This window comes from Dysidea avara, chromosome 6 (genome assembly GCF_963678975.1).
Source record: "Dysidea avara chromosome 6, odDysAvar1.4, whole genome shotgun sequence".
NCBI lineage: Eukaryota > Metazoa > Porifera > Demospongiae > Dictyoceratida > Dysideidae > Dysidea > Dysidea avara.
In genome coordinates, this window is record NC_089277.1 from 8517257 (window position 1) to 8544555 (window position 27299).

At 36.9% G+C, this 27299-nt stretch overlaps 1 protein-coding gene and 1 long non-coding RNA gene across 5 annotated transcripts in view; one reads left to right on the forward strand and one right to left on the reverse strand.

The window, feature by feature from the left end:
* Nucleotides 1-5390: 5390 nt before the first annotated feature.
* Nucleotides 5391-27299, forward strand: part of LOC136259210 (uncharacterized) — a 32960-nt gene continuing 11051 nt past the window's right edge. Inside the window, exons 1-4 of the mRNA XM_066052694.1 lie at nucleotides 5391-5414; nucleotides 5483-5581; nucleotides 6649-6747; nucleotides 8022-8123. Coding sequence (XP_065908766.1) covers nucleotides 5391-5414; nucleotides 5483-5581; nucleotides 6649-6747; nucleotides 8022-8123 — 324 coding nt within the window. The remainder of the gene's footprint in view (nucleotides 5415-5482; nucleotides 5582-6648; nucleotides 6748-8021; nucleotides 8124-27299) is intronic.
* LOC136258618 (uncharacterized) lies at nucleotides 20686-22882 on the reverse strand. Of its 4 annotated transcripts, none has more exons than XR_010702886.1 (7): nucleotides 22414-22882; nucleotides 22202-22361; nucleotides 21975-22079; nucleotides 21656-21720; nucleotides 21384-21595; nucleotides 20898-20962; nucleotides 20686-20838 (listed from the first exon to the last, which is right to left on the reverse strand). It is a non-coding gene; the product is annotated as an uncharacterized lncRNA (long non-coding RNA). The 4 variants fall into 4 exon arrangements; XR_010702885.1 differs by having other exon boundaries at nucleotides 21384-21476; nucleotides 21567-21595; nucleotides 21975-22361; XR_010702887.1 differs by having other exon boundaries at nucleotides 21384-21516; nucleotides 21567-21595; nucleotides 21975-22361.

A 27299-nucleotide genomic window follows, 5' to 3' on the forward strand; every position in this document is an offset into this window, starting at 1 on the left:
ATAATGGTGCCCTTTGCCTATGGTTCCCTTCATGGAGTGAATAAATACACATTGTATCTGTAATCAAGAATTCTCTGCAGACCATGCCATGAACTATCTTACTGGAGGCACATATGAAATTTTACTGATGATTAGTGACCAGAAATGCATGTGTTTTGGTGTGTGTGTGTGTGTGTGTGTGTGTGTGTGTGTGTGTGTGTGTGTGTGTGTGTGTGTGTGTGTGTGTGTGTGTGTGTATTAGTTTCTTCATGTGACTGGACTGATATCCATGAGCTAGCCTATGAAGAATTACACAACAGTATATCTGTGAACTAGTTTTATTATTTAAAAAGTCTTAATTTAAAATTGAAGTAAGGATCCAAGTGATAAAAAGTAGTGAAACAAGAAATGAATGATGGATAGCTCAGTACGAAGATTCCTATATTGGAATGTCTTAACAATTATTTTGTTCAAAGCTAAAGCAGGAATTTTCCCTCTAAGCTATACTGTGATACCCTCATTCATCACATGATTCATTACTTTGGATCCCTACTTCAATTTTAAATTAATAATAATTATACTAGTTTGTCTTTTTTTTTGTCACAGTACACAGCTACATATGATGTACACATGTGACTGTTTTATTAGAATAATATCATACATGATTGCTGTATTAGGGTGACTACTGTATTATAGTAGAGCAGCATAGGTGAAGATTGTGTCATTCATGAGATAACATGAAACTTTCCGTATTAATTGTACTCCTAGAATGAAAGTCATTTTTTGATATGGTGTCATCACATTTTTGACTTTTGGTGTCCTTTGCAGCCATTATTGTACTGAAGACTCATAACTTTTGTCTTTATGTCCCTATTATTTTAACATGGGGCTTAATTAAACTAAACAACAACAACTTGAATTTTTTTTGAAATTAATAGCTCGTTCCATTCTAAAAATAATCCTCAATTTTATTAGCCATTTAACTTTGAATTTATACATCCTTGGAGTGTAAATTACGTACCAATGGACAGCTAATTTTATAAAATTTCATGGCTAATGTACATGACTATAACTTAAAAATGAAAGTACCTATTGACTTGAAATAAAAACAAGTTGTTTCATTTGTGATTATAATCATGGCTGATAAGTGCACATGATCAAATGCAAAACTCAAAATGCGACAAAGCTATACACATGGGAAGAAATGCTGGAACTACTGGAAAACAAAATGTCTCCTCAAACACTTAAATTTCCTCTCCCTTGAAGTCTCCCTTCACTGTGTATACAGCAAATCTGTCTTCAGGATTGTAATATTCTTGTTCATTGCAAAGGATTTCACCCAGAAATAGAGTCAAATATCCTTACACACTGGCGTGGTGACTGACACGAACCACTAATGCCTCTATTGCAATGAGCGATTCTGTGTTAACACACCATAATTATTTATTAGGTGTATGTGCCTAACAGATAGTATGATATTTTACAAAAGTTATTATAAGTTGTTGCACTTAACAACCCAATTTTATGATACTTTAAGGATGCAATTAAAACCTAAAACAAAAACAGCCTTGGATCTGTGAAAAAGGTGCTGCCAAGTAAAGTAGGATCAATCAAACAAGCTTATTCAACATGACTGATAAGAGCAAGGACTGATATCAAGTTGTAGCCAAGTAGATTGGAATATTACCATGATCAATCTGTTAAACAACTGGTAAGAACAAGGACTGATATCAAGTTGTGGCCAAGTGAACGTAGCATTACCCATTCTCTTTGTATCTAGCTATAGCTATATAATAAAACTAGAGCAAATACACATGCAACTGTTATTCAATTGTCATTTGGTCGCTTTTTAAAATCACACACTACAAAAAAGCAGCCAAATGACAATTTAATAACAGTTGTATGTGTATTTGCTCTAGTTTTATTATATAGCTATATAGCTAGATACAAAGAGAATGGGTAATACTGTGTTTACTTGGCCACAACTTCATACCAGTCCCTGTTCTTACCAGTTGTTCAACAGATTTATCATGGTAATATTCCAATATACTTGGTCACAACTTGATATCAGTCTTTGCCCTTACCAGTCATGTTGAATAAGCTTGTTTGATTGATCCTACTTTGCTTGGCAGTGCCACCCCAAGGCTGTTTTTGTTTTAGTATATCACACATTTTTTGTCACTGTGCAAGACCAAAAAAAATTATGCATAAAGCTAATAGCTAGTTTCATACAAGCCACCTTTGGATATCACAACAGCTTCAACAGTTATTGTGCATATAATTACATCATAGCTTGGGGCATGAAGTGGCAAAACCAAAGAATATAGTTTGGTACAAGAAGGCAGGTACTGCAACCTCAATAGGTTATGACTTCTAGGCAGCATTAAAACCACCAGTAAACAGATTGAGTAAAGGCCATTTCCCGGTAGGTGAGAATGTGCCCCAAACTTACTGGATTGTCCCTTGAAATGCACAACCAAAGCTGTGTTGTGGGCTGCGTTAGCTACTTCAGACCCATTATTAAACAACTGAATAACAAACACTTACGAGAATAGCATGTGAGATAGCAAGTTCATTGAGTTCTGACTACACTGATCATGTTCACCTGGCGTTGACGCTTACGGCCGAATTTGCACTGAGTTCACCGACTATAAACAAATGCTACTGTGTTAGAGGTGTCTTAAATTAAATTTAAGATATGGTTCTAAAAGACCACAAAATTAATCAGCAATTAGCATAGGTGACATTATTATCCTATGAGCACACTTATGGAAATTAACTCACCACTTCCCAGAAAAATGGCAGGTCATAATCAGGTGAAACTACTCCATATGTTTAATTACATATCAAAGATTGTCCCATGAAGCGCAAGAGTGAATGAATCAAACTTTGAGAAAATCGCTTATGGTGGCTCTTGCAAGAGAGGTGGAGTTCCAAGATTTGTACTTAAGAAACTTAACTAGCCAAAGAACTTGTGATAACAAATCCAAGGCTGTGCAACTATCACAGTGTAAGATATAAGAGTAAAAAAATGGCAGCTCACGATAACAAGTATGCAAAGAAGGAGAAGGAGAAGAATACGATGTTTTCAGCAAAATTTCATTTGGTGTTACTGAAAGATAACAGGAATTACTTACTTAATAATACACTTATATAACAATATACCAAAGGTTTTGTTGTATCGCGAGGTCTTTTTTACAAAAGAATAGTTATAAAGGTAGGTCTTAGGTGTGCGTTCTATTAGAATTAGTTGTTATGTAAATAACTCACGGTAGTCGTACGCCCTACTTTACTTGGCCTCGCAACACCATGAGTCTTGATACTGTTTCTCATAGATATTAAGACAAAAATGATGAGCCATTATAAAAATGGTCTAAAATGCACTATATCAAAAATAAAAGTCACTGTAAACACAGTCTATGTGCAAAGTTTGATGATTTCTCACAAATTGCACAAAGTCACCATATTAATGCATTATGTCACTCTACTATTACCATATCTTGAGTGATCTCTCAATTGAACTTGAGTGGATCTCAAATTTTTCATCTTGAACACTTTGAATATTTTTTAGCATCTAAATACGTTCCTCATGGAAAGTGTGACATGGAAAATATTTCCTTGATATGGTTTAGTTGCACAAAGAAGATGACAACCAGCCCAATTAGAGTAAAAGGAAAGACAAGGTGCAAGGGGGCATACACTTGTTGAAACCCAAAAGACATGCGCCATTGGTGGGTTCAGTGGCATAACTAAACCCGGGCCTACCCGGGCCTGGGCCCGGGTGTCAGCAATCAAGTCATGCCCACAGAATTAGCAATAGAGTAGTAGAAAAAGACAAATTCACCAAATAATCGATCAAGACCTTGACAACAGCACACATTTTTGGCAGCGAAACAGCTATATTACCTTTCGTTATTGTGAAATCGCTTCAAACTGACAGGTTAGTGGCATAAGTGCCTCTAGAAATAATTATCGTTTTGATAATGCAACTACTTTAATAGTGTTTCTTGTGAATGCAACTTCAACTTATTGCACTGGGCCCTGGTGTCGGTGCAAGTCTAGTTACGCTACTGGGTGAATTTGTTATTGTGACATTATAGTCATCATACAATACACCATTTAGCCTCTAGCCTTTCGACTGTGATCAGGAACGTAGATAGGTAGGCAGGCAGGCAAAAATGCAGGTAGACCTCATAATTTCACTTTTAAATTCAATATATAACTTCTGTAATAGTCTTTCTATAGTAGAGCAGAATAGCACATAAATATGGTGACTTTGTGCACTTTGTGCCAAAAAGCATCAAGCTTGACACAAATATACTGTGCTTCCAATCACATTTATTTTTGAATATAGTGTCATTGCATATTAATTGACCTTTGATGACCATTTTTACATGAAAAACTCATCATTTTTGTCTTAATTTACTTGAGGCAGTATTTTACATTGTTAAATAGTTTCAACTTTAAGCTCTTGTCAACTCATTTTTAATTTAATAGGTAATTTATTCCAAAGTTATGATCATTTACATTAGCCATGAAACTTTATAAATTTTATAGAAAAACCTGCCCATTGGTAAGTTACATGTATTACACTCAAGGGCCGACAAATTCAAAAAGTTTGATGACTAATAAAAATAATCATAACTTTGTAGTGGAATGAGCTATTGACTTCAAACAAAAGTCAAGATGTTTCTTAGACTAACATCTTTAATTTGCACCATGTAAAATAATGCGTTAGGGAGATAAACACAAAAATTGATGAATTACAGTACAAAAATGGCTGCAAAGGGCACCAAAACTCAAATCTGTGATGACACCTTATTAAAAAATAAATTCCATTAGAAGTACAATTAATACAGAAATTTTCATGCTTTTCTCACAAATGACAGAATTTTTGCACTAGACGTACTGTTTAAAACCTTGAGCATTAAACTGGCAAGCAAGTTTTTATAATTGTATATTGCAATGTCCGTTAATAATACTAATAGTTACTAATGCTGATTTAAAAAAGGAAGTGGTAGCTAAAATTGTTAGTGTACTACAAAGACTAGTATTTAAAGAATGTAAATTTAAAAGTGAAGTTGGGATCTATGCAACAAAATTTAGTGAAACAAGAGATGAATGATGGCATTACAGCATAGTTAAGTGGGAACGTCCCTACTTTGGCATTGAAAAAAATAGTTGTTACAGCTAATGTGCTAAAATAGGGACTTTCCTGCTGAGCTATGCTGTAATACCATCACTTTTAAACTCATTCATAAATGCAGATTAGACTTTTGGCAATTGTTTTGATTGTAGAAACTCTAAATTAACAATGTAGTCCTTGCTAACACACACACACACACACACGATAAATCAACCAACTATTATATATTGTCGTTGTTATGAAGCAGTGATCTACTTTGGATGGCATGAATGGGATTATTGTATTGAGTGTTAGTGTAATGTTAGTACAGTATATACGTGTTACTACTGGTCAGCTTAAAATGTATGTTTTGTATAGGATAACCAAACACCTGTGTACATTGCTGTTAGAAAAGGACACAATGAAGTTGTGAAGTTGTTGTTACAGTCAAATGCTGATGTGAATTGTGTTTGTACAGTGAGTTAATTATATAATTCATAAGTGTCCATTGAAAACTGCATCATGCAATACAAAAGTATGTATATCAGTGGCAGATACAGGGGGTTGCAATGGTTTCAGCTGAAACCCCCTTTGTAAAGGTGCTCACGACCCTAATTCATGTATGATTGATGTGAGTGATAAAATCACCAACAGTTATGCGTAGTGTATCACAGTGGGACCTTTTCTACTGGCCAAACTTCATACTTTTGCCTTTGAAATCACTGAAAATGGCATTACAGCTTGAAGCATGTTAAGTGCGTCTAAAAATAATTATCGTTTAGTGCTGGTTTGCTTCAAAACTTTCTGCAAAGTCTTGGATCAACTATGAAACAGTGTTTTGGAGTGATTTTTATGATTCACTATAGATCTATGTAGCAGCTATAGGCCACTGAGCTATAGGACTGAGTTAACAGCCCCAGCTAGACTATACTGTAGCTAAGTGGGATCAGAGTTATTGAAAATATCCTGAACCTGAAATTCCCTCTGAAAATTCCCAGATCTGCCACTGTATATGCATTAATCCTTGCAATGTTATGTTCTGATTATTGAGAATGTTTACATTGATGATGTTGATCTTTAAGTTGTTCATTGTACAGCAGATTCCTAGATTTAATCAATTAGGTACGAATAGCTGCAATTCACGTCAAATCTTCAAAATGATTAGTCAAATGATATGCCACACTAGTTAGTCAACCAATTCCAGTGGTATTCTTTAAGACCTGTTTACATTATAATACCACCTGCATGTTCCATCACATGTATGAACTAAATAGAATTATTGTGAAACTTATAGGTTCAGTCTTAAACCTTTTGTGGAAAAAATGTTTGACCAGAAAAGGAATGTACACTGCATAACTTAATAAATAGATGGTTAATTGTTATAATCATCCTGATCAATAACTATGCTGGTACAGTGGTACTACTGTATTACACATAACCATTTGTCTCATATCTTATACTATACACAGTATGGTGTGTAGTGACATGACCATATGTTCTATTTCATTAATGTGTGGTGATAACTCTTTCTGTATTGTTTATAGGGACAGCATACTCCACTGAATATTGCTGCAAAGAATGGTCACCTAATGATAGTGAAAACATTACTGGCATACAATGCCAAACTTGATTGTGTCAATGTGGTAAGTATGATCATATGGTTAACATCTACTCTATATAGTGGGTACACAATGATTAAATGACATGTGTTGATATTACTGGTAAAGATATTGCACATGGGAAGTAATGAATACTATTTTATCTACTAAACTTCAGAAATTTAAGGGAATCATGAAAATCTTTGACAAGGCAATTGTAATCTGAGTCTGATCGTTGTTTAATATTCTTGTTTCAGTCCTGATCAAATGTGTATGATGTGGATCAAAGTGTATATGTATATATGTCAACTGCTTTTTTCAATCCTATTGATGTTACATTGTTTAATCTGACATGTAGTTGTTATCTAGTTTGGTTATAGTTAGGGCTGCACTGATTCCACTTTTTACCGATACTTTAAATACCAAGTACTCAGCTGGGAAGTATCTGCAAGTACAAGTACCGATACCAATTACCTTAAAGTAGCTACTTCATAGTGCACATATTTATTATATAGTGCATTTCATGGTATTCTTGTACACGTTTTCAGTATGGTTCATGTTTATAATGAAGTAGCCAATCAAGATTCACAAAGAAGAAAGTCACTGAAATGCAAACCAGTGGATATTCCAATATTTTTCTGGAGAAATGTAGATAATATCATAATGGTGCTTACAAAAACACAAAATATTCTAATACTGAAACAGTCACTTTTACCTGATTGCTCTATTAGAGTTATTGACTGTTCTATTAGAGTAAATCGATATTTTTCTCAGTAAAGCGTTTTCACACGTAGGTTTCAGCATAGATCAGTAATTTTGCTGGCAGCTATTGGTGTTATACTTGATGCTTTTAGGTGTCCACTGTGCTAGTAAAATAAGCAAGTAGAAACGAACGTTATTTTATTCTCGCACGTGATAAGAATTGGTATCTGCAACAATATAATCGCCGATTCCGATCCTTCATGAAAACAACAGTATCGGCCCGATACCGATACCGATACCGATACCGATACTAGAATCGGTGCAACCCTAGTTATAGTATAGTATAGTGCATGTTTGCATCTGTCAAAATTCTTTATATCAAGTAGTCAAATTAGTAAACAATATAGTATAAATCATTGATGACTGTAGTTCAAAAGCTATACACAAAGCTATACTTAACACATCATGAGATTTACTCTCCCCCCAAGCTGTTGTATTCAGTAGTATGTGGTGACTGACTATACACACTATTATGTGTGTTGAGATTTTCTTCATATATACAGCAATAATTTTATTTCTTATATGTACATTATTGTAAATTGGAAAATCCATTTTAGAGTAATAAAACACCATTACAACTTGCTGTGGAGGAAGGGAAGAGTGATGTTGTGAAATATCTTGTAGAACATGGTAAAATGGACATCACCCAGTTTGATCAGGTACATAAACACTATTGTTGATAGTACTGAGTGATGTACTGTGACTATAGTCAATATGCTTCATGTACATAGTATTCATGGCACATGGTAATATCACAATAATGTCTTCATTCCTCTGTTTTAATGGTGATATGTCTGATTGAAATCACTTCCTAGACGTACATCAGTCAGCATGTCAACCATGATTAGCAACACTATGGATATCTGCATGTTTTCAGGGAGTCTTGTTATTGTCACATTAATAGTTGATTATGAAAATGGGTGGCCTAGCAGGGGCGGATCCAGAGTTTGGAAAGAGGGGGGGCACCTTGCTGAAAAACAGTTGAAGACCAAAACAACTTGCTGAAAAACAGTTGAAGACCAAAAAAAAATAAAATAAAATAAGGTCACAACAATAATAGCTAGTTATCCTTTACCAAATATATCACGTCTGTTATGTAAAATAAAATCCTATTTATAGCTTCATAGGTAAGCTACACTGCCTCATGAACATTGTGACTGCTTTATTAGAGTAATTGACTGCTCTATTAGAGTATCTCGATCTTGTATGCGGTTTCTTGAAGGGCATCCTGGATCCGCCATTGCCTAGAAAAGTCCATACAAGTACACAGAAAAATTTGAAATTTTCAACTAGGGTAGGGACCATAGTACATCGATAAAAAGTTCTGAAAAAAGCTGGAGTAGGGCATGATATTAAATCACAGTAAAACATAAGAAGTGTTATATCCCTACTGTGCCATAATGGAAATGCACAGTAGGGATATAACACTTCTTATTGTTTTACTGTGATTTATATATCGTGCACTACTCCAGCTTGTACTTTTTATCGATGTGCTATGGTCCCTACTCTAGTTGAAAATTTCATTTTTTCTGTGTACTTGTTTGTTAACTTTTTTGTAAATAATTGTTTTGACTGGTAAACCCATGCATAGCTACCACATCTGAAGTGGTGCCGTGCACCCCAATTATCATCTGAAAGGTGATGTATCTATTACAATTCATTGTCATCTATGTTCTAAGTGTTATGCAGAATTTCGAATCAAGAACTGTTTGAAAAGCACCTCTGCAATCCACTCATACCGAAAGAAAAAAATGGTGCCGTGTGCCCCAGTTATACAGTATCAATTATCGTCTGAAAAGTGAAGTATCCATTACGCTTCGTTGTCAGCTATGTTCAACCCGTTACACAGCAGTACAAATCAAGAACTGTTTGAAAAGCACCTCTACTATAAATAGCCACTATGAAAAATATGGACAATTTCCATTACGAAGGGAAGCCAACACATGCTACCACCAAATTGACACTTTTTACTGTCACCAAAGATGAATGGGGCACAAAGGAGGATACTGGTAAGTCCATGAAAAATGCACTGTACATACTGCAGTGTGCCAAAAGGCACCTGTCGGGCCAAAGTGATGTCGAACAGTGAAAAAATCAAGCCCGTAGCATTAGTTGTTATCAAGTTACACTTGTCTGAAGGCATCAGTCAGTTACTCAGTCAGTTACTCAGTCATTCAGTAGAAACTTCTGTTGAATAAAATATTTTAAAAGTTCCATAGCAACTTGTTGAAAGCGTTTCAGGTCATTCTGAAAATTTGTTTGGGCTTAGTTTTAACAACCGATACTGCCTCATCATCATCAGGGAAAATTGAGTCTGGTTTTTGAATGATGTTATCCAATGGGCCACGCCTACTCCTTTGTGGTCCCTACTATACAGTACTATCATACCGTATGATAAGTTAGCAACCAAATTGATTCTGAAGAGTAAAATGTACATCAACTCATACCTTACTACTTTATTTTGCAGGATTTCAAACAAAAAGTGATAGTGTAGCTAGAGTATTCATTGGTAGCACATATAATTATCATGCACAAATGCAAGGTGTTTATTGATTACAATCACTCCAGCCATTGTATTGCTTTGCATCATTTAGACGTGTGGAGCTGAAGTGTCTGTGATATTCAATGCTGCAATATAATAGTCTTTATAGATGCGTTCAGTTATGTAAGTGGATAGCTATACACTATTATATTTTGCACAAACAGAAAAAAATTCAGGCCAAGAATTATTTTTACAATGAGAATACTGTCATATTGGAGGCAGATGCTAAGGGTATTGGAGTTGAATTATTCCAAAATTTATGTTGGTAATAATAGGTGTGCAAAACATATCCAGCATGCAAAGCATGATCTGGGAGCATATATACCCCCAAGAAAGTTTTGAATAATAGGTGTCAGGAGATTGAATTGTGAGGAATGTTCATTGAGAATGTTCAGTGGAAATGTTGGAGAATGTTCAATTTGAATGCACGCTTGATAGATGTATAGGTGACTGCTCTATTGGGGTTACTGCTTTATTAGAGCATCTTGATGTTGACTGACCAGTTTCTGGATACCTTGCAGGAGATTATGTGATGAATATTGCACAAAACAGTGGAACCCCTCTTAATGGACACCCCTGAATGGTGGACAGCCTCTTTATAACTGACAATTACTAAAGTCCTAAATGTAATTTCCAATACCTGTGTGTATTAATGCCCCCTCAATAACGGACACCTCTCTATTCCGTAAACCGGACACTGCACAATTCCCAGATATGGCAAGCACTACAGTACAACACCTCTCTAATCGCAGACGCAATTAAGAAAGATTCATTGTCAGTTACAACAATCAATCGAACTACATCATTTAATGCAGAAAGCACTGTCTCTGCATGTATTGCCTATTCTACAAATCCATGGTTGAAGTTACGAGAAGCCATATGAATGCATACACAAGTACTGCTGTTGATCGTATTGTTCTTACCCAGGTCTTCTGAAAATAGTAGCTGGTGCACTTTAAGAATACACTGCACTACAGGATAAACTATATAATCTGTATAGCCAACCATCTTGATAACTAATCAAATATGGAGTAATCCAGACAAGTCTTTATGGGAGCATGTGTAAAATTTTTGTGATGCCTAATTGTCTGGATAGTGTAGTAGAGGCCACACACTAGGTAACCAATGCTTAATAACATCACTTCTGTTGCTATTAAACTTATCATACTGTATCTGGTTCACATGGTACCATAATCCATCTTGCTCCACCACTTAGTCTAGTTTCATGCATTAAAATAAAATTTTAGATTACTCCTTAAATAGGGACACCTCCCATTATGAAGGACATTACTTCATTTCCCCAATGGTGTCCATCTTAAGAGGGGTTCCACTGTACAGCTTAGAATTGAGGGTGCTCAGCACCTCCAGTAAATAAGTTGCACCCCAGAACCTCTCTTCCGCCATCTACATAGACACAAGAAAATAAAAGAATCTATATACTGCTTGCTGTAATACATTTAGTTATACCATGTAGGGCATAAAAGCTATACCTTACTGTGTGAACAGTCCAAACACTAATGTAATTATGGACCTAAAGGAATGTGGGACATGGCCCAGGCCTGTAACCAGGGGGGTTCAAGTGGTTTGGATGAACCCCCCTCCAGGATTATCAACTTTTAAAAAATGTTTTAAGCTGACATATAAGACATGCATGAGTGCCTGAAAGGTAGGGAGGGGCTATATGTAGGGCACTGACGGCTGCTATGAGGTGTTAACTAAAGTGGAGCTAAGCCCCACTTCTGCACAGCTAAGATCTGGGTGGGAATGAACATTTATTAAAAGATTGATATACTATAATAGAACAGTCACTAAAGTACTCTAATACAACAGTCACTCAAATGTTCTAACAATGCAGTCACTCAAATACTATAATCATGCATGGTTAAAGTTTTCAAATGACCAAGCTGAACCTCTTCTATAATGTGCTTATCTGAACACTGTGCTATACCTATTATTCAGATATGTAGTCATGGCTAAAATGATGAGATTACTATTAATAAGGTGTAGACAACCCAAATTATTAATTTGTGGTTCCTTGTACTGATGTAACTGAAGAGGTCTGTGTTTTATATAGCTGCTAGGTAATGAATAGTAGTTACTGCTTAGTATACCTGAGAAATGCTTGTGTGCATGTAATGCTCTTGATGTTTAGTTATTGGGATAGTGCTGGCCGAATAAGTGAACTAACTATATAGCAAGGAAGTTCACAACAAAACTATCTGCATGAGTATATTTGCAAAGTCCTGGCTCTTTCACTGATGTGCAGGGGTGTATATGGGCAGGCATGGAGAGTTCTGGATACTCCCCCGTGAAAATTCAAGCTTAAAAAGCTGTAGTAATATTGATCTAATCAAAAACAGCCAATCTGTAAAAAAGGTGCAGTCCCCAAAAAGGCCATGGTGAAAAAAGATGTGAAATCCAAGGTGGTGGCCAAGAAATGGCTGTGATGGTAGGTTAATGGTAAAATTTTTAATAACGACAATTCAGGTGAATTTGGTGCCACTTGGTCTTGGCACAAAAGTCACCTGAATTGTAGTTATTAAAATTTTTACCATTAACCTACCATCACAGCCATTTCTTGGCCGCCACCTTGGATTTCACATCTTTTTTTCACCATCGCCTTTTTGGAGACTGCACCTTTTTTACAGATTGGCTATTTTTGATTAGATATCACTTCTTTTTGTATTTGTATACTGCAAAGCCAGCCTATTTTGGGGCTTTTTAAATCTATCTGTTTTTTCCTTACTACAGGAAGAAGAAAAGAACTTAAAGAAGATTTTTAATACTTCAACTATTTTTAATTGTATTAGTAGTTATACAAATTATATACATATATTTATTACATGCCAAATTATTCCCCACAGGATAATTTGTTTACAGCTGATTTCTCTACTGGGTGGCTTGAAATGTAGCTGAACTATCTACAGGATGGTTTCTTTGTAACTGAACTCTCTACAAGGTGACTTGTTTCTAGCTCATCTCTCTATAAAGTGGTTTGTTTGTAGCTGAACTCTCTGCAAGTTAATTTGATTGTAACTGAGATTTCTACAGGCTTCTTTCTAGCTAATCTCTATATAGGGTAACTTGTTTGTAGCTGAACTCTCTACAGAGTGGGTTTGTTGGAGCTGAACTCTCTACAAGGTGACTTCTTCTAGCTGATCTCTCTGCAGGGTGACTTATATCTAGCTGAACTCTCTACAGGGTGATTTGTTTGTAGCTGAACTCTCTACAGAATAATTTGTTTGCAGCTAAACTCTGTAGGGTGATTTGTTTGTAGCTGAACTCTCTACAGGATGGTTTCTTTTTAGCTGAGCTCTCTACAAGGCTACTTGTTTCTAGCTGATCTCTCTACATGGTGACTTCTTCTAGCTGATCTCTCTGCAGGGTGACTTGTATCTAGCTGAACCCTCTACAGGGTGATCTGATTGCCACTGAACTCTCTACAGGGTGATTTGTTTGTAGCTGAAGTCTCTACTGGGTGGCTTTTTTCTAGAGTGATCTCTCTACAGGGTGATTTGTTTACAGCTGATCTCTCTACAGGGTAACTTGAACTCTCTACAGGGTGATTTGCTTGTAGCTGAATTCACTACATTATGTATAGTTTCAAGCTGATCTCTCTACAGGGTGTTTTGTTTGTAGCAGAACTCTCTACAGGGTGATATGTTTGTAGCTGACACTGCTTGAAGGTTCTTAGTTTACTAATTTGTTAAGATGCCTTACTGTAGTTATACTGATAGTAAAGTGTCAGTAAACTTAAGTATATGGAACATAATTATTTTACTAAGTTTTAAACTCTCAGTAAAACATCAGTGAATGTGGGTTTACTGAAAAACTACTAAAATAACAAACAATTAACTGCTCCATTTACTGGGGATATACCACTGTAGTAACTAAGACACTTCAAGCAGTGTGAACTCTCTACAGGGTGATTTGTTTGCAGCTGAAGTCTCTGCAGGGTGATTTTTTAATAAATGAGCTCTCTACAGGATGATTTGTTTATATAACTGAACTCTCTACAAGGTGACTTCTTCTAGTTGATCTCTCTACAGGGTGACTTTTTTCTAGCTGATATCTCTACTGGGTGACTTGTTTCAAGCTGATATCTCTACAGAGTAAATTATTTGTGGCTGAAATCTCTATAGGGTGTTGTTTGTAGCTGAATTCTCTACAAAGTGACTTTTTCTAGCTGATCTCTCTTAACAACATGATTTGTTTCTACTTGAATTGAACTTTGTACAGGGTTATCTGTTCGTAACTGAACTCTCTACAGGGTGAAATGTTTGTAGCTGAACTCTCTACAGGGTGATATGTTTGTACGTAGCTGAACTCTCTACAGGGTGATTTGTTTGCAGCTGAACTCTCTGCAGGGTGATTTGTTTGCAGCTGAACTCTCTGCAGGGTGATTTGTTTTTTGTAAATGAACTCTTTACAGGATGATTTGTTTGTAACTAAACTCTCCACTAGGTTACTTCTTCTAGCTGATCTCTCTACAGGGTTACTTGTTTCTAGCTGATCTCTCTACTGGGTGACTTGTTTCAAGCTGAACTCTTTCTAGGGTGATCTTTCATAGCTGAACTCTCTATTTTCGTAGCTGAACTCTATCTATTAAGAGCTGAGCTCTCTACAGGGTGACTTGTTTCTAGCTGATATCTCTATGGGATGACTTGTTTCTAGCTGAACTCTGTACAGGATGGTTCCTTTGTAGCTGAACTCTCTACATGCAGGTGTTTCATTTGTAGCTGAACTCTCTACAAGGTGACTTCTTCTAGCTGATCTCTGTAACTTATTTCTAACTGAACTCTCTACAGGGTGATTTGGTTGTAGCTGAACTCTCTTAGGGTTTGTAGCTGAACTCTCTACATGGTGATTTGTTTGTAGTCGAAATCTCTACATGGTGATTTGTTTGCAGCTGAACTCTTCAGGGTGGTTCCTTGTATGCTGAACTCCCTACAAGGTAACTTCTTCTAACTGATCTCTTTACAGGGTGATTTGTTTCTAGCTGAACTCTCTACAGTGTGATTTCTTTATAGCTGAACTCACTGCAAGGTGATTTGTTTATAGCTGAACTCTCTACATGGTGATGTCTTCTAGCTGTGAACTCTCTCTTGTTTCTAGCTGATCGCTCTATAGAGTAATTTGTTTGTATTGCTGAATTCTTTACAGGGTGGTTTTTGGTTGCTGAATTCTCTACATGGTGACTTGTCTGTAGCTGAATTCTGTAGAGAGTGACTTGTTTGTAGCTGAACTCTCTACAGGGTGCATGACTTGTTTATAGCTGAACTCTCTTCAGTATGACTTGTACTGTTCTGAATCTCTACAGCGATACATTTGTAGCTGAACTCTCTATAGGGTGACTTGGCTTGTAGCTGAACTGTCTATAAAATTAACTGTTTGCAGACTCCCTACAGAATAACTTGCAATGAAATAGAAATTCTATAATGGAGTAAGTCATAAATGTAACCGAGTGCTCTATTAGGGTGACTGTTCTATTAGAGTATCTCGATCTCGCATTTGCTACACATAGTTGGCTTTCGAATCATAACTCAGTGGTTTGTAATCCGATTCTTCTGTACTACTGCAAAGATTTTCTACGATTATTATTCCAGCCACATACCGATTTTCAGCTCATTGCTATAAGCGATTTGCCTGGTAGGCGTGAAAAGTATTGGTAATTTTATTCACGAATCTCGATCGCGCAATTGTTACACACCTACGGTTTCGTGTCATATCTCCATGATCTTAATTTCGATTGTTTTTTAACCACCAAAAGGTACTCCTACAATGGTTGATCTATCCACAGACCGATTTTTAACTTATTCCATGAAGCGGTTTATCCTGTAGGCGTGACAACAAATCGATCTTGTTTTACGCGAATAATCGGTCATAACTCCCGAACCATTCGTCGAATTTGCACGAAAGTTCACATTAGAATTTGCCTTTGGACTACCTTTATGTGTGCCAAATTTCAAGGTGGTCTGTTTACGCGTTTGTGTTTTATAGCAATTTTTCAAAATGTGCGAAAAGACGAAGAATAAGAAAAAAAAGCGAAGAACTAAAAACGAAATTTTGGCCACTCATATCTCGGAAATGGCTTAGGCGATTTTCTTCAAATTTGGTATGTAGGGTGGCCTACCTGGCGGGCACCTCTGCAGCGAAACTGGTTCCAATCGAATGAAGGATCACGGAGCTACAAAAGTGTGAAAATCGCATTTTCTTTCTTCCTGTCAATATACTCATGGTGTGGCGCGCCGGCTTCTTGGGCCGCACGACACACTACCGTGTGTCTTGATTATGATTATGATTATGATTATGATTATGATGTGATTTGGGTTGAAGCTTAGAAGCCTGTACACCCATTCAATTACATACATATACATACATAAATTAGATGCAATAAACAAAAATTAACTATGAATATAATTATTACATTAACATGGTCATAAAAGTAATTATCTATAGCTGATTTAAAATTATTTAATGAAGAATTTCCTACAATATCACTTGTAAGATTGTTCCAGTCATTAATTACTCTAGTACCAAAATAGTTGACCCGACATGAAAGGTGGGGAGGGGGCTTGAGTAATTTATATGCATGACTTCTAGTTTGTGTATTGTGGGAAAGAGTGAAAACGTTGGAGTGATCCGGTCTTGATAAAGGACTAACCATACAATAAGAAATCATGAACCAATGTAATTTTGAAGTATTTTAATGTTTATAATGTATCAGTGGTGGGGGGCTATGCCCCAAGACCCCTGCACTCATGAATCACCACCAAATATGGGAACCACCTTGGAAAAACCCCTTGTGTATTTAGCTATGTACTTGCATGTGCACTGTAAACCTACTTAGTCTCTGTCCTAAGAAGCCACAGCATTGTACAGTACAGCTAAGGAGTCACATGTGACCTAGATAGCTCATGTCACTTAAGTGTGACACAAAGAAATAATAGCTATTGATTGATTAGAGGAGTACTGAGCAAAACACTGATAAGTAGGTTGTATTGAAATGTATCTATAGCTACTAAATTAGCCCATGCAGATGATGCACATGCAGAAGTTGAGATTAACTTCAAATTAGTTATGTCAGATTTCAAGGGAGTAGTCAGAACCATACACTTACAACTGCTCTTTGGAGTTATTAGTGTGTACTATCAATTTTAGGCCAGTATGGAGAAGTCAAATATTAAAGTGTTGTCAGCGGCTGGGAACTGTGCCCCCAGACCCCTGCTGCTATGAATGCCTACAGTACCATGTAAAAGTTGAACCCCTTTTCATAAATCTTAGTTATGGGCCTGCATGCTCCCCTAGAAAATTTTTGAAAAGAGACTCTAATATAAGTGGTATTGAATCTGAGAGTAAGTTCAGAATTTTACTATTACGGCAACAGCTTAATTAGGGTATCTTGTTCTTGATGTTTATATTCATTGTTGGCATGCATCCAACTGGTTGCAGTTATAGAAGAAACCAATAAAGTACAATATTTAATCAGGAGGCTAAGCCTCTCCACCTACATTTTGACAGGGGCTATTATATAGTCTTCTTGCCTCCCACCCCAGCTATGTGTTCATGATTCAAGATTCACAACACATGAAGCCTAGTGGTGCTTATAAATAGCTTCATTGATTTAAAGGTTGACAAAAATTTCTTGGAACTGCACCCTATACAGACTCCTGCATCTGGGATTTACTGCTACCATTATTACAGTCGAACTTCAATTATTTGAACCACCAGGGGTGGTCCATAAGCCAAAGTCTGTATATTGTGTATAAATAAATTTAAAATAGCACAAGAAATTTTTACTATCACCAACTACCCTAATAGAACAGTCACTACTCTAATAGAACAGTCATTTCCATAGTTCAGTAAAACGAAATTCCAGATAAGTGGGTTCTAGGTTCCACTTTACTCTACTTGAACATTCTCATTAGCATAATTATTACCAGCTATAATGCAATGACTTTGAGCCATGAGGAAAGTGAAGTCTGTTTTTGCTCAATAATCTAGTGGGTAGCTAAGTTCTAATTGTGTATACAGCAAACTAAAGGTAATACAGATGAAAAGATTATAGAATACATATAATTGTGATATCTAAATTTTAATCTTCACTTGTGCAGTAGCTAAACCACTGTAAGTAGTTACATGTATCAAGAAAATGGTATCTACATAACTACAATCATAGATTGCCATTAACAGCTAATCACGTGCTGTATTAGTAATAGTTCATATCAAACAAAAAGATTGAGACATGATTAGACTATAATGTAGGTCTCAAATTGCAGTGAGCAGATTGGCACTAGTTACTATTTAATTTTATACATAGCTATAGCCATACACATTGACATGCAACATCCAATCAGCATAATTATATACTTGCTTATGAAATTCTACAGCTGCTTAGGTAGCTATGTGATATGTATGTTGTTATGAATTTGTATTATGAAATTTGACATAATTTAACAATGCACAAAATTGCATTTTACATCATTGCACACTTTAGGTTTAACACTACAGATTTGTGCAGTGGTAATGCCTTATATGGTCCTTGTAATGGTGGGAAACCAAAGGTTATGCAATTCAAACCATTGCATGGTAAAACAGTCACAGTACACTGTGCAAATAATTAAAGGCTCAATGTGGCTGTGTTGTAGCACTATTCCCATTGCTTAGTTAAAAACAGCACATAATACCAAGCAATACGGTAGTACTGTGTAAGTAATCCCCTAAAGTGACCAGTGCTGTCCATAAATGCCACCTTTAAAAATCATCCTAGAGATATCTTACATGATGAAAATCACCTTTGCAGAATAAAGTTAGTCCATCTAAAATGACCAGTGATAAAAAATTGTGAAGCTATAGAAATAGGAAAGATGGTAGTTACTACAGCATACTGTAGCTATGTGGCAAAATCACTACTTTGGTTGGTAACATGTTAATGTAAAGTAATGGATGCGTAATGCTTTGGAATCAAGGGATAATCTAACATGCCAGTTCATCAACTAGTGCAATTATAAAATAATAAAAAGTAGGGTTTCAGTGATAAAAAGAAATGAAACAAGATATACTGGATGTTATAGTTAAAGCACCGCCGAGCATGTGTACGAAAAATACAGCATGAGGGGGCGTGTCAAGAGGCTAATACAGCTCGAGGCAAATCCAAGTGCTTTATTTGCCTTGAGACACTCCGAGTGCTGTTGCTGTATTTTTTGTACAAACAAGCATACATGGTGCTTCAGGTGTTTTATTGCTGTCTTGTTCAGAGCGATTTTCTTGAGTACCCAAATCACTTCAATTTTCAGTGATCAGACTATCAGTAAGTTGTCTGTAGTCGTAGAATAAACTGGTAGGATTATTTCAGCTAGTTTTAGCATTTGACAGTGTCGTGCACGTGATCCATTGTGTCGTCTGTGTGAGATTGTTGCTTCAATTTGCATCTCAGACTATCAGTAAGTGTTAATGTAATCTATTTCTAGTCATAGAACTGACTGGTAGGATTAGTCCGGCTAGTTTTAGCGATTTACAATGTCATGCCCGTGATCAATCATGTTGTCTAAGTGGGATTGTTTTCGTACATTCCTTACATAACTGCGCTGCATAGCTCTACTGAATTTTCCCAAGCATACTGTATTTTCCCAATTACCCACATAACTCTGCTGTCTGACTCATACATTACAGTTATGCAGCTAATCGGTACAATATAGAAAATACAGAATGTAGTGGCATTTTGATCCTCCCATGCAAGGTACAATAAATGAATGATGGTGGCTAATATAATCAAGACTCACGGTAGTGAGTCGCGTGGCCAAGAAACTACAAAGCGCACACCCAATTAAAAGACGCGCGGCCACTACTGTGAGTTATTTACGTGTAGGGCCGGTTTTGCAATATTAGTCCTAGATTACGCAAGATCTCTCAATAGATTTGTATTGCGTTACGTGATAAAAAATCTTTAGGAGTCGTCATCATCATCATCATAGTTTTCTTGCGACCTCGCTAAAATAAAAAAGTAACCATCGCAAAATAAAAAATAGGTGTATTTTACTTTATTTCTCTACCTTATGTTACAACTACTGTCACGTTATACCAGTCAACATAGTCGTGTTTGTATAGTCCATCTAGCACTGACATTATCCAATCCTGGTTTGCCTATACGCGTATTTTCTTCAATCAAACCTCTAATCCCTACAATAACTTTTAAAGGCACGACGTGGACACAAACTCTAATGCCTGATAAACAAGTTGTGACAACGTGCTGAACTGTAAGTTCCCTAGGGATGGCGTTTTAAGCAGAAATCTTTTAAATTCCATTTAGTGCCACACCCCATGCGAGCGTTTATAAATCGCCAGTTGTCTTAAGGTGTGAAGAACAAAATCACTAGCGAAGGTGCTTTAAGCATACTCTTCAATTCTCTATTTACATGTAATTTTTAATAGATTAACCACAAAGGCCGATAAGGTGAATACAAAAGGTAACAAGCCTTTAGGGGTTACCACCTCTATTTAGTGTTTACCATGTAGCTTGTGTTGTGGCTTTCATTAAGTATTATGCACACACAAATGGTGCAACAAAATTTTGTAATGGATCGCTCGAATGTGGTTGGTGGTGTTGTGGCTCGAATGTGGTTCGTGGTTTGCCAGTGACCATGTATGAGTTGGGGTTGTTCCACACAACTTACACAATATTCAAATTTCATGATGGCCATGAAAATTTCTTGCCATATGGTAAACATACAACAATGTGTAACAACGTTAATCAACATCACATCAAGACTTGACTAAAAATAGTTCCAACAATAGTGATGATTTCTTGTATATCAGCATGACGATACTGAGACCTGTAAAAGAATAAGCAGGCACTGAAGTTAACCTTAAATTAAACACTCATGCAACTGACCTGGAACATTGGTCACAACACCAAAAACACTTGTTTCGATATCTGATGACACAATCCAGCAGGCACTGAATTAAAAGAGAATGTATAAAAAATCAATATGCCGGGCTGTATCAATAATAGCATGGATAATCAAAATGAACAAAATTATATCCCAGGCTAAGTGAATGAATAACATAACTGTTGGGTAAGCATGTCAAACCTGAACATTAGGACATTAGTCAAACAAAAGTACGCTATCACAACTTGGTCATAATAAAATGTTTGTACTACTGGACTTCACACTGGTTGCCCAAAAATTGTGCCATTCCAGGACAACAGCATAATTATGAAACAAATAGTTACTACAACACAGAAGGCTTACTGTTGTACCATCTACACTGATATACCATAATTTAAAAACATAACAGGTAGCTAGGCATTAAATACAATACACTTAACATCTGGGTACTAGGAAAAAATCACTAACATCACAACATGTAAACTGACCTAGAAATTAACACCCTTGATGCCACTACAGTCTACACTGGATATTTGTTTGAACCCATCAACACTATGCCCGATACATCTGAGTAGACTGACCTGCAAATTCACATCACTAGTATACAGTGATAATTGATAACTACAAAAACAACAATTGCAATAATACAATTCTTCTGTACGTCAACTGACCTGAAATTCATGACACTCGATACCGAGACCTGTAAAAGAATAAGCAGGCACTGAAGTCAACCTTAAATTAAACACACATGCAAACTGACCTGGAACATCGGTCGCAACACCAAAGACACCTGTTTCAATATCTGACGAAGCAATCCAGCAGGCACTGAATTAAAAAGAGAATGTGCAAAAAATCAATATGCCAGGCTGTACCAATAAAGGATGGATAATCAAAATGAACTAAAAAATATATATCCCATATGCAGGTTAAGTGAGTAACATAACTGTTGGGTAAGCATGTAAACCAGAACATTAGGTCATTGGTCAAACAAAAGTACGCTATCACAAACTGGTCACTGATAATTGATAACTACAAAAACAATAATTGCAATAATACAATTCCTCTGAACGTTAACTGACCTGAAATTCATGACACCTATATCTTTGTTCTTGCATGGTCTCAACTTACATATGTACCATGATCACATTCAACTGCTAGTGGATAAACCAGTATGACCAGATGGCCTGCAAAAACCAACAAGCAGGTGTTAAATACAATACACCTAAAGCCTGGAATATGAAAAATATTATATAAGCATTATTCCACACTGATATAGTAATAGATTATAGGACGTTGTGGAACTTGCCTAAACGTGTAAACTTGAACAAGAGGACAACTGCATAATCTGGACACTTGGAATTGTCCAATACCTGATGAACAAGTTAGTACTAATGACATTCACTTCAACATTTTATCCCAGCTGGGTGAATCTCTTGTAACTGAGTAAAAAGGTGTTTATTTTCCACCTGCAACCAAAGTTCTACATTTCGATCTGTGGTTGAGTGTACATAAACTGACCAGGAAAATTAGTATGCCATAGCCGGGGTATGGAAATGGTTCCTTTCCTTCTGTTGTGACATTACTTACAGCTGACTGGTAAATGATCATCGATGTCCCCGTGGACCCCAACAATGAGTATATCAATAACTTCACAAGTTGGAATGAATTTCCTTTCAACATGTGGTGGAATGAATTTCCTTTCAGCATCTGGTGGACAGGTCCATAAACCCTATCGCACAAACACGGTGAATCAGTGTGTGGCGATGTGACACGTTACACAAACTTCACTCCTCGTTTCGTTAGCATTCAAGACCGGCATATATCATAGAGTACCTCGATCAGTATTCTTGACTCTTACTTCTTCAAGCGTTGCTCAAGCGATGTAGTTTCTCACGAGGGGCTTGAGTTTCTCATTAAAGTCGAGCCGATTAAAGTACGCCTCACCACCTAGTTACATTCTTGAACCATTCAATTTAAAACCACGTATTACGAGTGTCTGCTTAAGGTAATTAGGGACTTTCCACGAGATTCCCCCCCCCCCTAAATAGATCACATGTTAGTTGTCAATCCGGTGGATTCTGGTGGTATACATTTTTTTTTTTACAAATTAATGACATAAGATAAAACAGTACATAATAAACAAAAACAAATTATCTTACATATGGGCCTCAGCGACCTGCACAGCAATCGGTGCCTCAGCAATGGGACAGCGCAAACTGGACCTGGCACCGCGAATGCACATAATTGCAGACCTCAACAAAGAGAAGCTCAATTTACATCTCAGCCATCCCATCACTATTCCATAGGAAAGACTGTGCTTTGCACTCAAAAGGTTGGCCAATCTCTTATAAAACTGAGTAGCAGCATCACCCATTCCACCAGTAGTAGTAAAAATTAAGGGAGTAAATGAGGCATTCTCTACTTCATGAACCCGTTGTTGGTATTTACGTCTCTTTTCCTTGTCATGACATCGGTATGCAGAGTGTAGGGGTTGATTTGAGGGTGCACTAGGGTTAAAAATTCTGACATCAAAGTATGACCTCTCAAATCGTCCTCCCCAAAAACCATTAGCTGCAATGTCAAGCCTTGCATTATCATCACGAGTAGCTGTTTTGTATTGAAGGGTCTCACCAGAAAGAGGCTGAAGGTGGGGTTCAGTGACAACATTGTTACAGACCTCGGAAAGTAAATTGGCAGTTAGATCACGCACTTCATTATGTCTCAGAAGGAAACCCATCCTTTGGGCAAGACAGAGCATGTTCTATGGTAAAAGAGTGACCACAGGCACAGGAAGTAGGGCAGGCAGATGGTAGCCAATGATAGTGAAGCAGTTCTCACTGTGGCCATCACACTTAATCATAAATCCATCCGGCAGTACCAAAAGGCCGCCCACAAGAGCACCACACACGGTCAGGGTCATCATCGTCAACATCGACGTCATTATTAGACAGATCAACTGGTTGTTTTTGACGGCTCTTCTTACGCCGTCCGGGCATTCCAATAAGTGCGCATCAAAGGATCAGAACTCAAGAAGCAGAGCGAGAGAATAACATGGTAACAAATGGTAAACTCAACCTACTTAGCGCCGTGCCCAGAGCCAGGAAGCGAATACCAGGACCGAAGATCACTCGAAGAATCAAGAGGAGTTTCTTGGAGCTACGAACACGATCAAACACGCCTATACACTGGTTCAACAATGCGGTAAGTGTACATATGCTGTCAATAATTGTTTGTGCACTGCTAAACTAAGTTATTTTTGTGTGGTAAGTATGCTTGAGGAAGGGTCTGGGGGACGACACTAATGTTTTGACAGCAGTTGATGATGCCCAGGCAAAGAACTGCGAGAAGAACTACTGTGATAGTGTGATAGTAGGGAAAAATTCCCACCCCTATAGCACTGCCTAGGGGCATTATCTACAGCTACTGTATTATGTTGCCGATATGTACATCCGGGCCAAGAATAAAGGTGAAAGTGGTAGTAAGGCTCAATCCTATTATTCTGCTGAACAGACAAGGGAGTCTGGGACTCTGGGGGCATGCTCCCTCAGGAAAGTATAAGTACTACAACTTTTTTGTTTTAATTGCTTCATCAAGTATAAAAATTTCAGTCAAAAGGTGATGATCGAGGCTCTGGTCTTATGCACTGGTTGGAGTGGTTGTATCGATACTGCACTGTGGCAACCTTGAGGGGTTAGTGCTGGCATTATCCTTAGCAATACTATTCCATCTCTCTGAGTCTTGATGATTGAGTCCTCCATTTCTTTCTCTGCTGCTCCAATCCTGAAGTTGTGACCACAGTCAAAAGGTGACGATCGAGGCTCTGGTCTTGCATCTATACTGTACTGCAACACCCTTGAGGGGTTAGTACCGGCATTGTCCATCGCAATACTGTTCCATCTCCCATATACAAGTCTTGATGGTTGAGTCCTCTATTCCTTTCTCTGCTGCTCTAATCCTGAAGTTGTGACCAAAATAATAAAAAATGGTTATAACATGATAAATGATTATGGTGATAACAATTACAAATGTATTTATAGCTGTGTAGCAACTGTAAACTAATTAGTCACTTGCAAGTTTAATTAGGTGTCTGAAGCATTTAACATGCACAGATATGAGATATATTCATCACATGCAGGCAGTAAAGATAGACTTACTCTAATAGAACAGTCATACTACACCGTAAATTCATACTTCCGAATTTACGGTGTTATGAAACAATCATTATTATGTATGGATTTTACTGACTCTCCAAGATAATATTCTGCATTAATGTTAATTGCTCATTTCCAAAAAAATTACCTTTTAAACCAAATGTAGAGTCTATCACTGACAAAAATGAGTGATATCCACCCCAAAAACACCTTCGCTGTAAAAAAGGCGTGCCCAAGAAACTACAAGTACCTGGAACCCAATGTAAAAAAACAAAAAGAAAACAGCTCAGCTGAAGTGAAAAGTAACTGGTAACTTAAAGAGCTGATATCTGAAGCGGCCAAGAATACAATTACTAAAGTTTAATCCATGCAAGAACACCTTGGCTATAAAACAGGTGTGTACATGAAAGTAACTGGCAACTGAAATGGCTGATATCTGAAGCGGCCAAGAATGAATGGTCATATACAACTAATTCAAAAATTTAACACTGAACCTTTATAATTCGGCTGTGTTCTATATTCACTCTTGCTACATCGTAAAGTAATTTCTTTTAACTCTAATTGGCTGGTAATTTGGCCGCCTTTTTTAATAGTCAGTATAATAGAGCAAAAAATGGCGGCCAAATTACCAGCCAATTAGAGTTAAAAGAAATTACTTTACGATGCAGCAAGAGTGAATATAGAACACAGCCGAATTATAAAGGTTCAGTGTTAAATTTTTGAAATAGTTGTATATGACCATTCATTCTTGGCCGCTTCAGATATCAGCCATTTCAGTTGCCAGTTACTTCATGTACACACCTGTTTTATAGCCAAGGTGTTCTTGCATGGATTAAACTTTAGTAATTGTATTCTTGGCCGCTTCAGATATCAGCTCTTTAAGTTACCAGTTACTTTTCACTTCAGCTGAGCTGTTTTCTTTTTGTTTTTTTACATTGGGTTCCAGGTACTTGTAGTTTCTTGGGCGCGCCTTTTTTACAGCGAAGGTGTTTTTGGGGTGGTATAATATAGCTATGTGGTCTCTTTATTCTCAACTTTATAGCACTTGTATACTTGTAACTATCATCATGATGTTTTCAACACCAATTCTTTACATAATCATGCACTACTGGTATACATTTATGTTGTAATTGCAATTGTAAAATGGGTAAATCAATGGGTACGATCATACAGAGCAGACTGGATCTGCAAAAACCCGACACAATTGCATATTTTTAAATTCCTGTTTATTAAATGTTTACGATCTGCTTAGCCAAGTGTAAACTCTGGCAAAGTTTCAACCTCATATGCCAATCACTTTCGGAGTTACAGCCTTACAAAGTAGCAACAACAGAAAATCGATTTGTACAGCAAATATAGGGAAAATAAATTACAGGTGCTTACAAAACCGGTTGTAACTTACCAACTGATTGAGGTACAGAGCTGAAATTTTCACCATCATTTTCACCATCATGTTCACCATGAATAGAGGAATGAATTACTGGGTCTGTTTGTCCTTTACTCGCCTTTCTTCACTGCACACTCTAAGGCGACATCCATGAAGAAAAATTTATTGTGTACAATTACTTCGATGTGATGTAAACAAAGGCTCATAACTTGCGTATCCTTGGGTCTACTGCAGCCAAGGCAACTGAAATGAAACAAAGATTTCCCAACTCCTCTTGAGCAGGCATATAATCTGTAAATGGGATTGGAAACAGCTCAAGTGTACCCAATAGACCAATAATTTCTACCACTTTCTATCTGTGTAATGAGAAGTTTTCGTGGTTAGTATCCCTCCTTATGGAAAGAGAACTTCGTTGCTACGCTGGTTAACAGGTTCCATTAGGGACTAAAAAAAGGGGCTAGCTGTGGCCAAAAATCTAGTTATAAATAACTTTTGGTTAGTTGTAAATGGATTGGGCTAGTTGTAAAACTTAGGTAAAAATAGTCAGCTGCAGCACAGAAAAGCCATAAACTCAAAGTTATATATAGCTACTTACATGTTGTATATACATCTTAACTCTTTACAATTTACTACAGGGATTTGACTAAAGTATTCAAGATCCAATCTTGAGACAGCCATTTTCAAATTTTTTCTACATATCAAGGACATTTGCTATACATTTGTCCATGGTAAAAATGCCAGCTGGAACAGGCATGTCCAATACATTTTAATTGAAAAACCATTTAAAATTAAATTAATTATCGTGTACCGCCTACCTTGAGTCCGTTTGGTAACTTTCCGAATTTGATACATGTAGAGCAACTCTC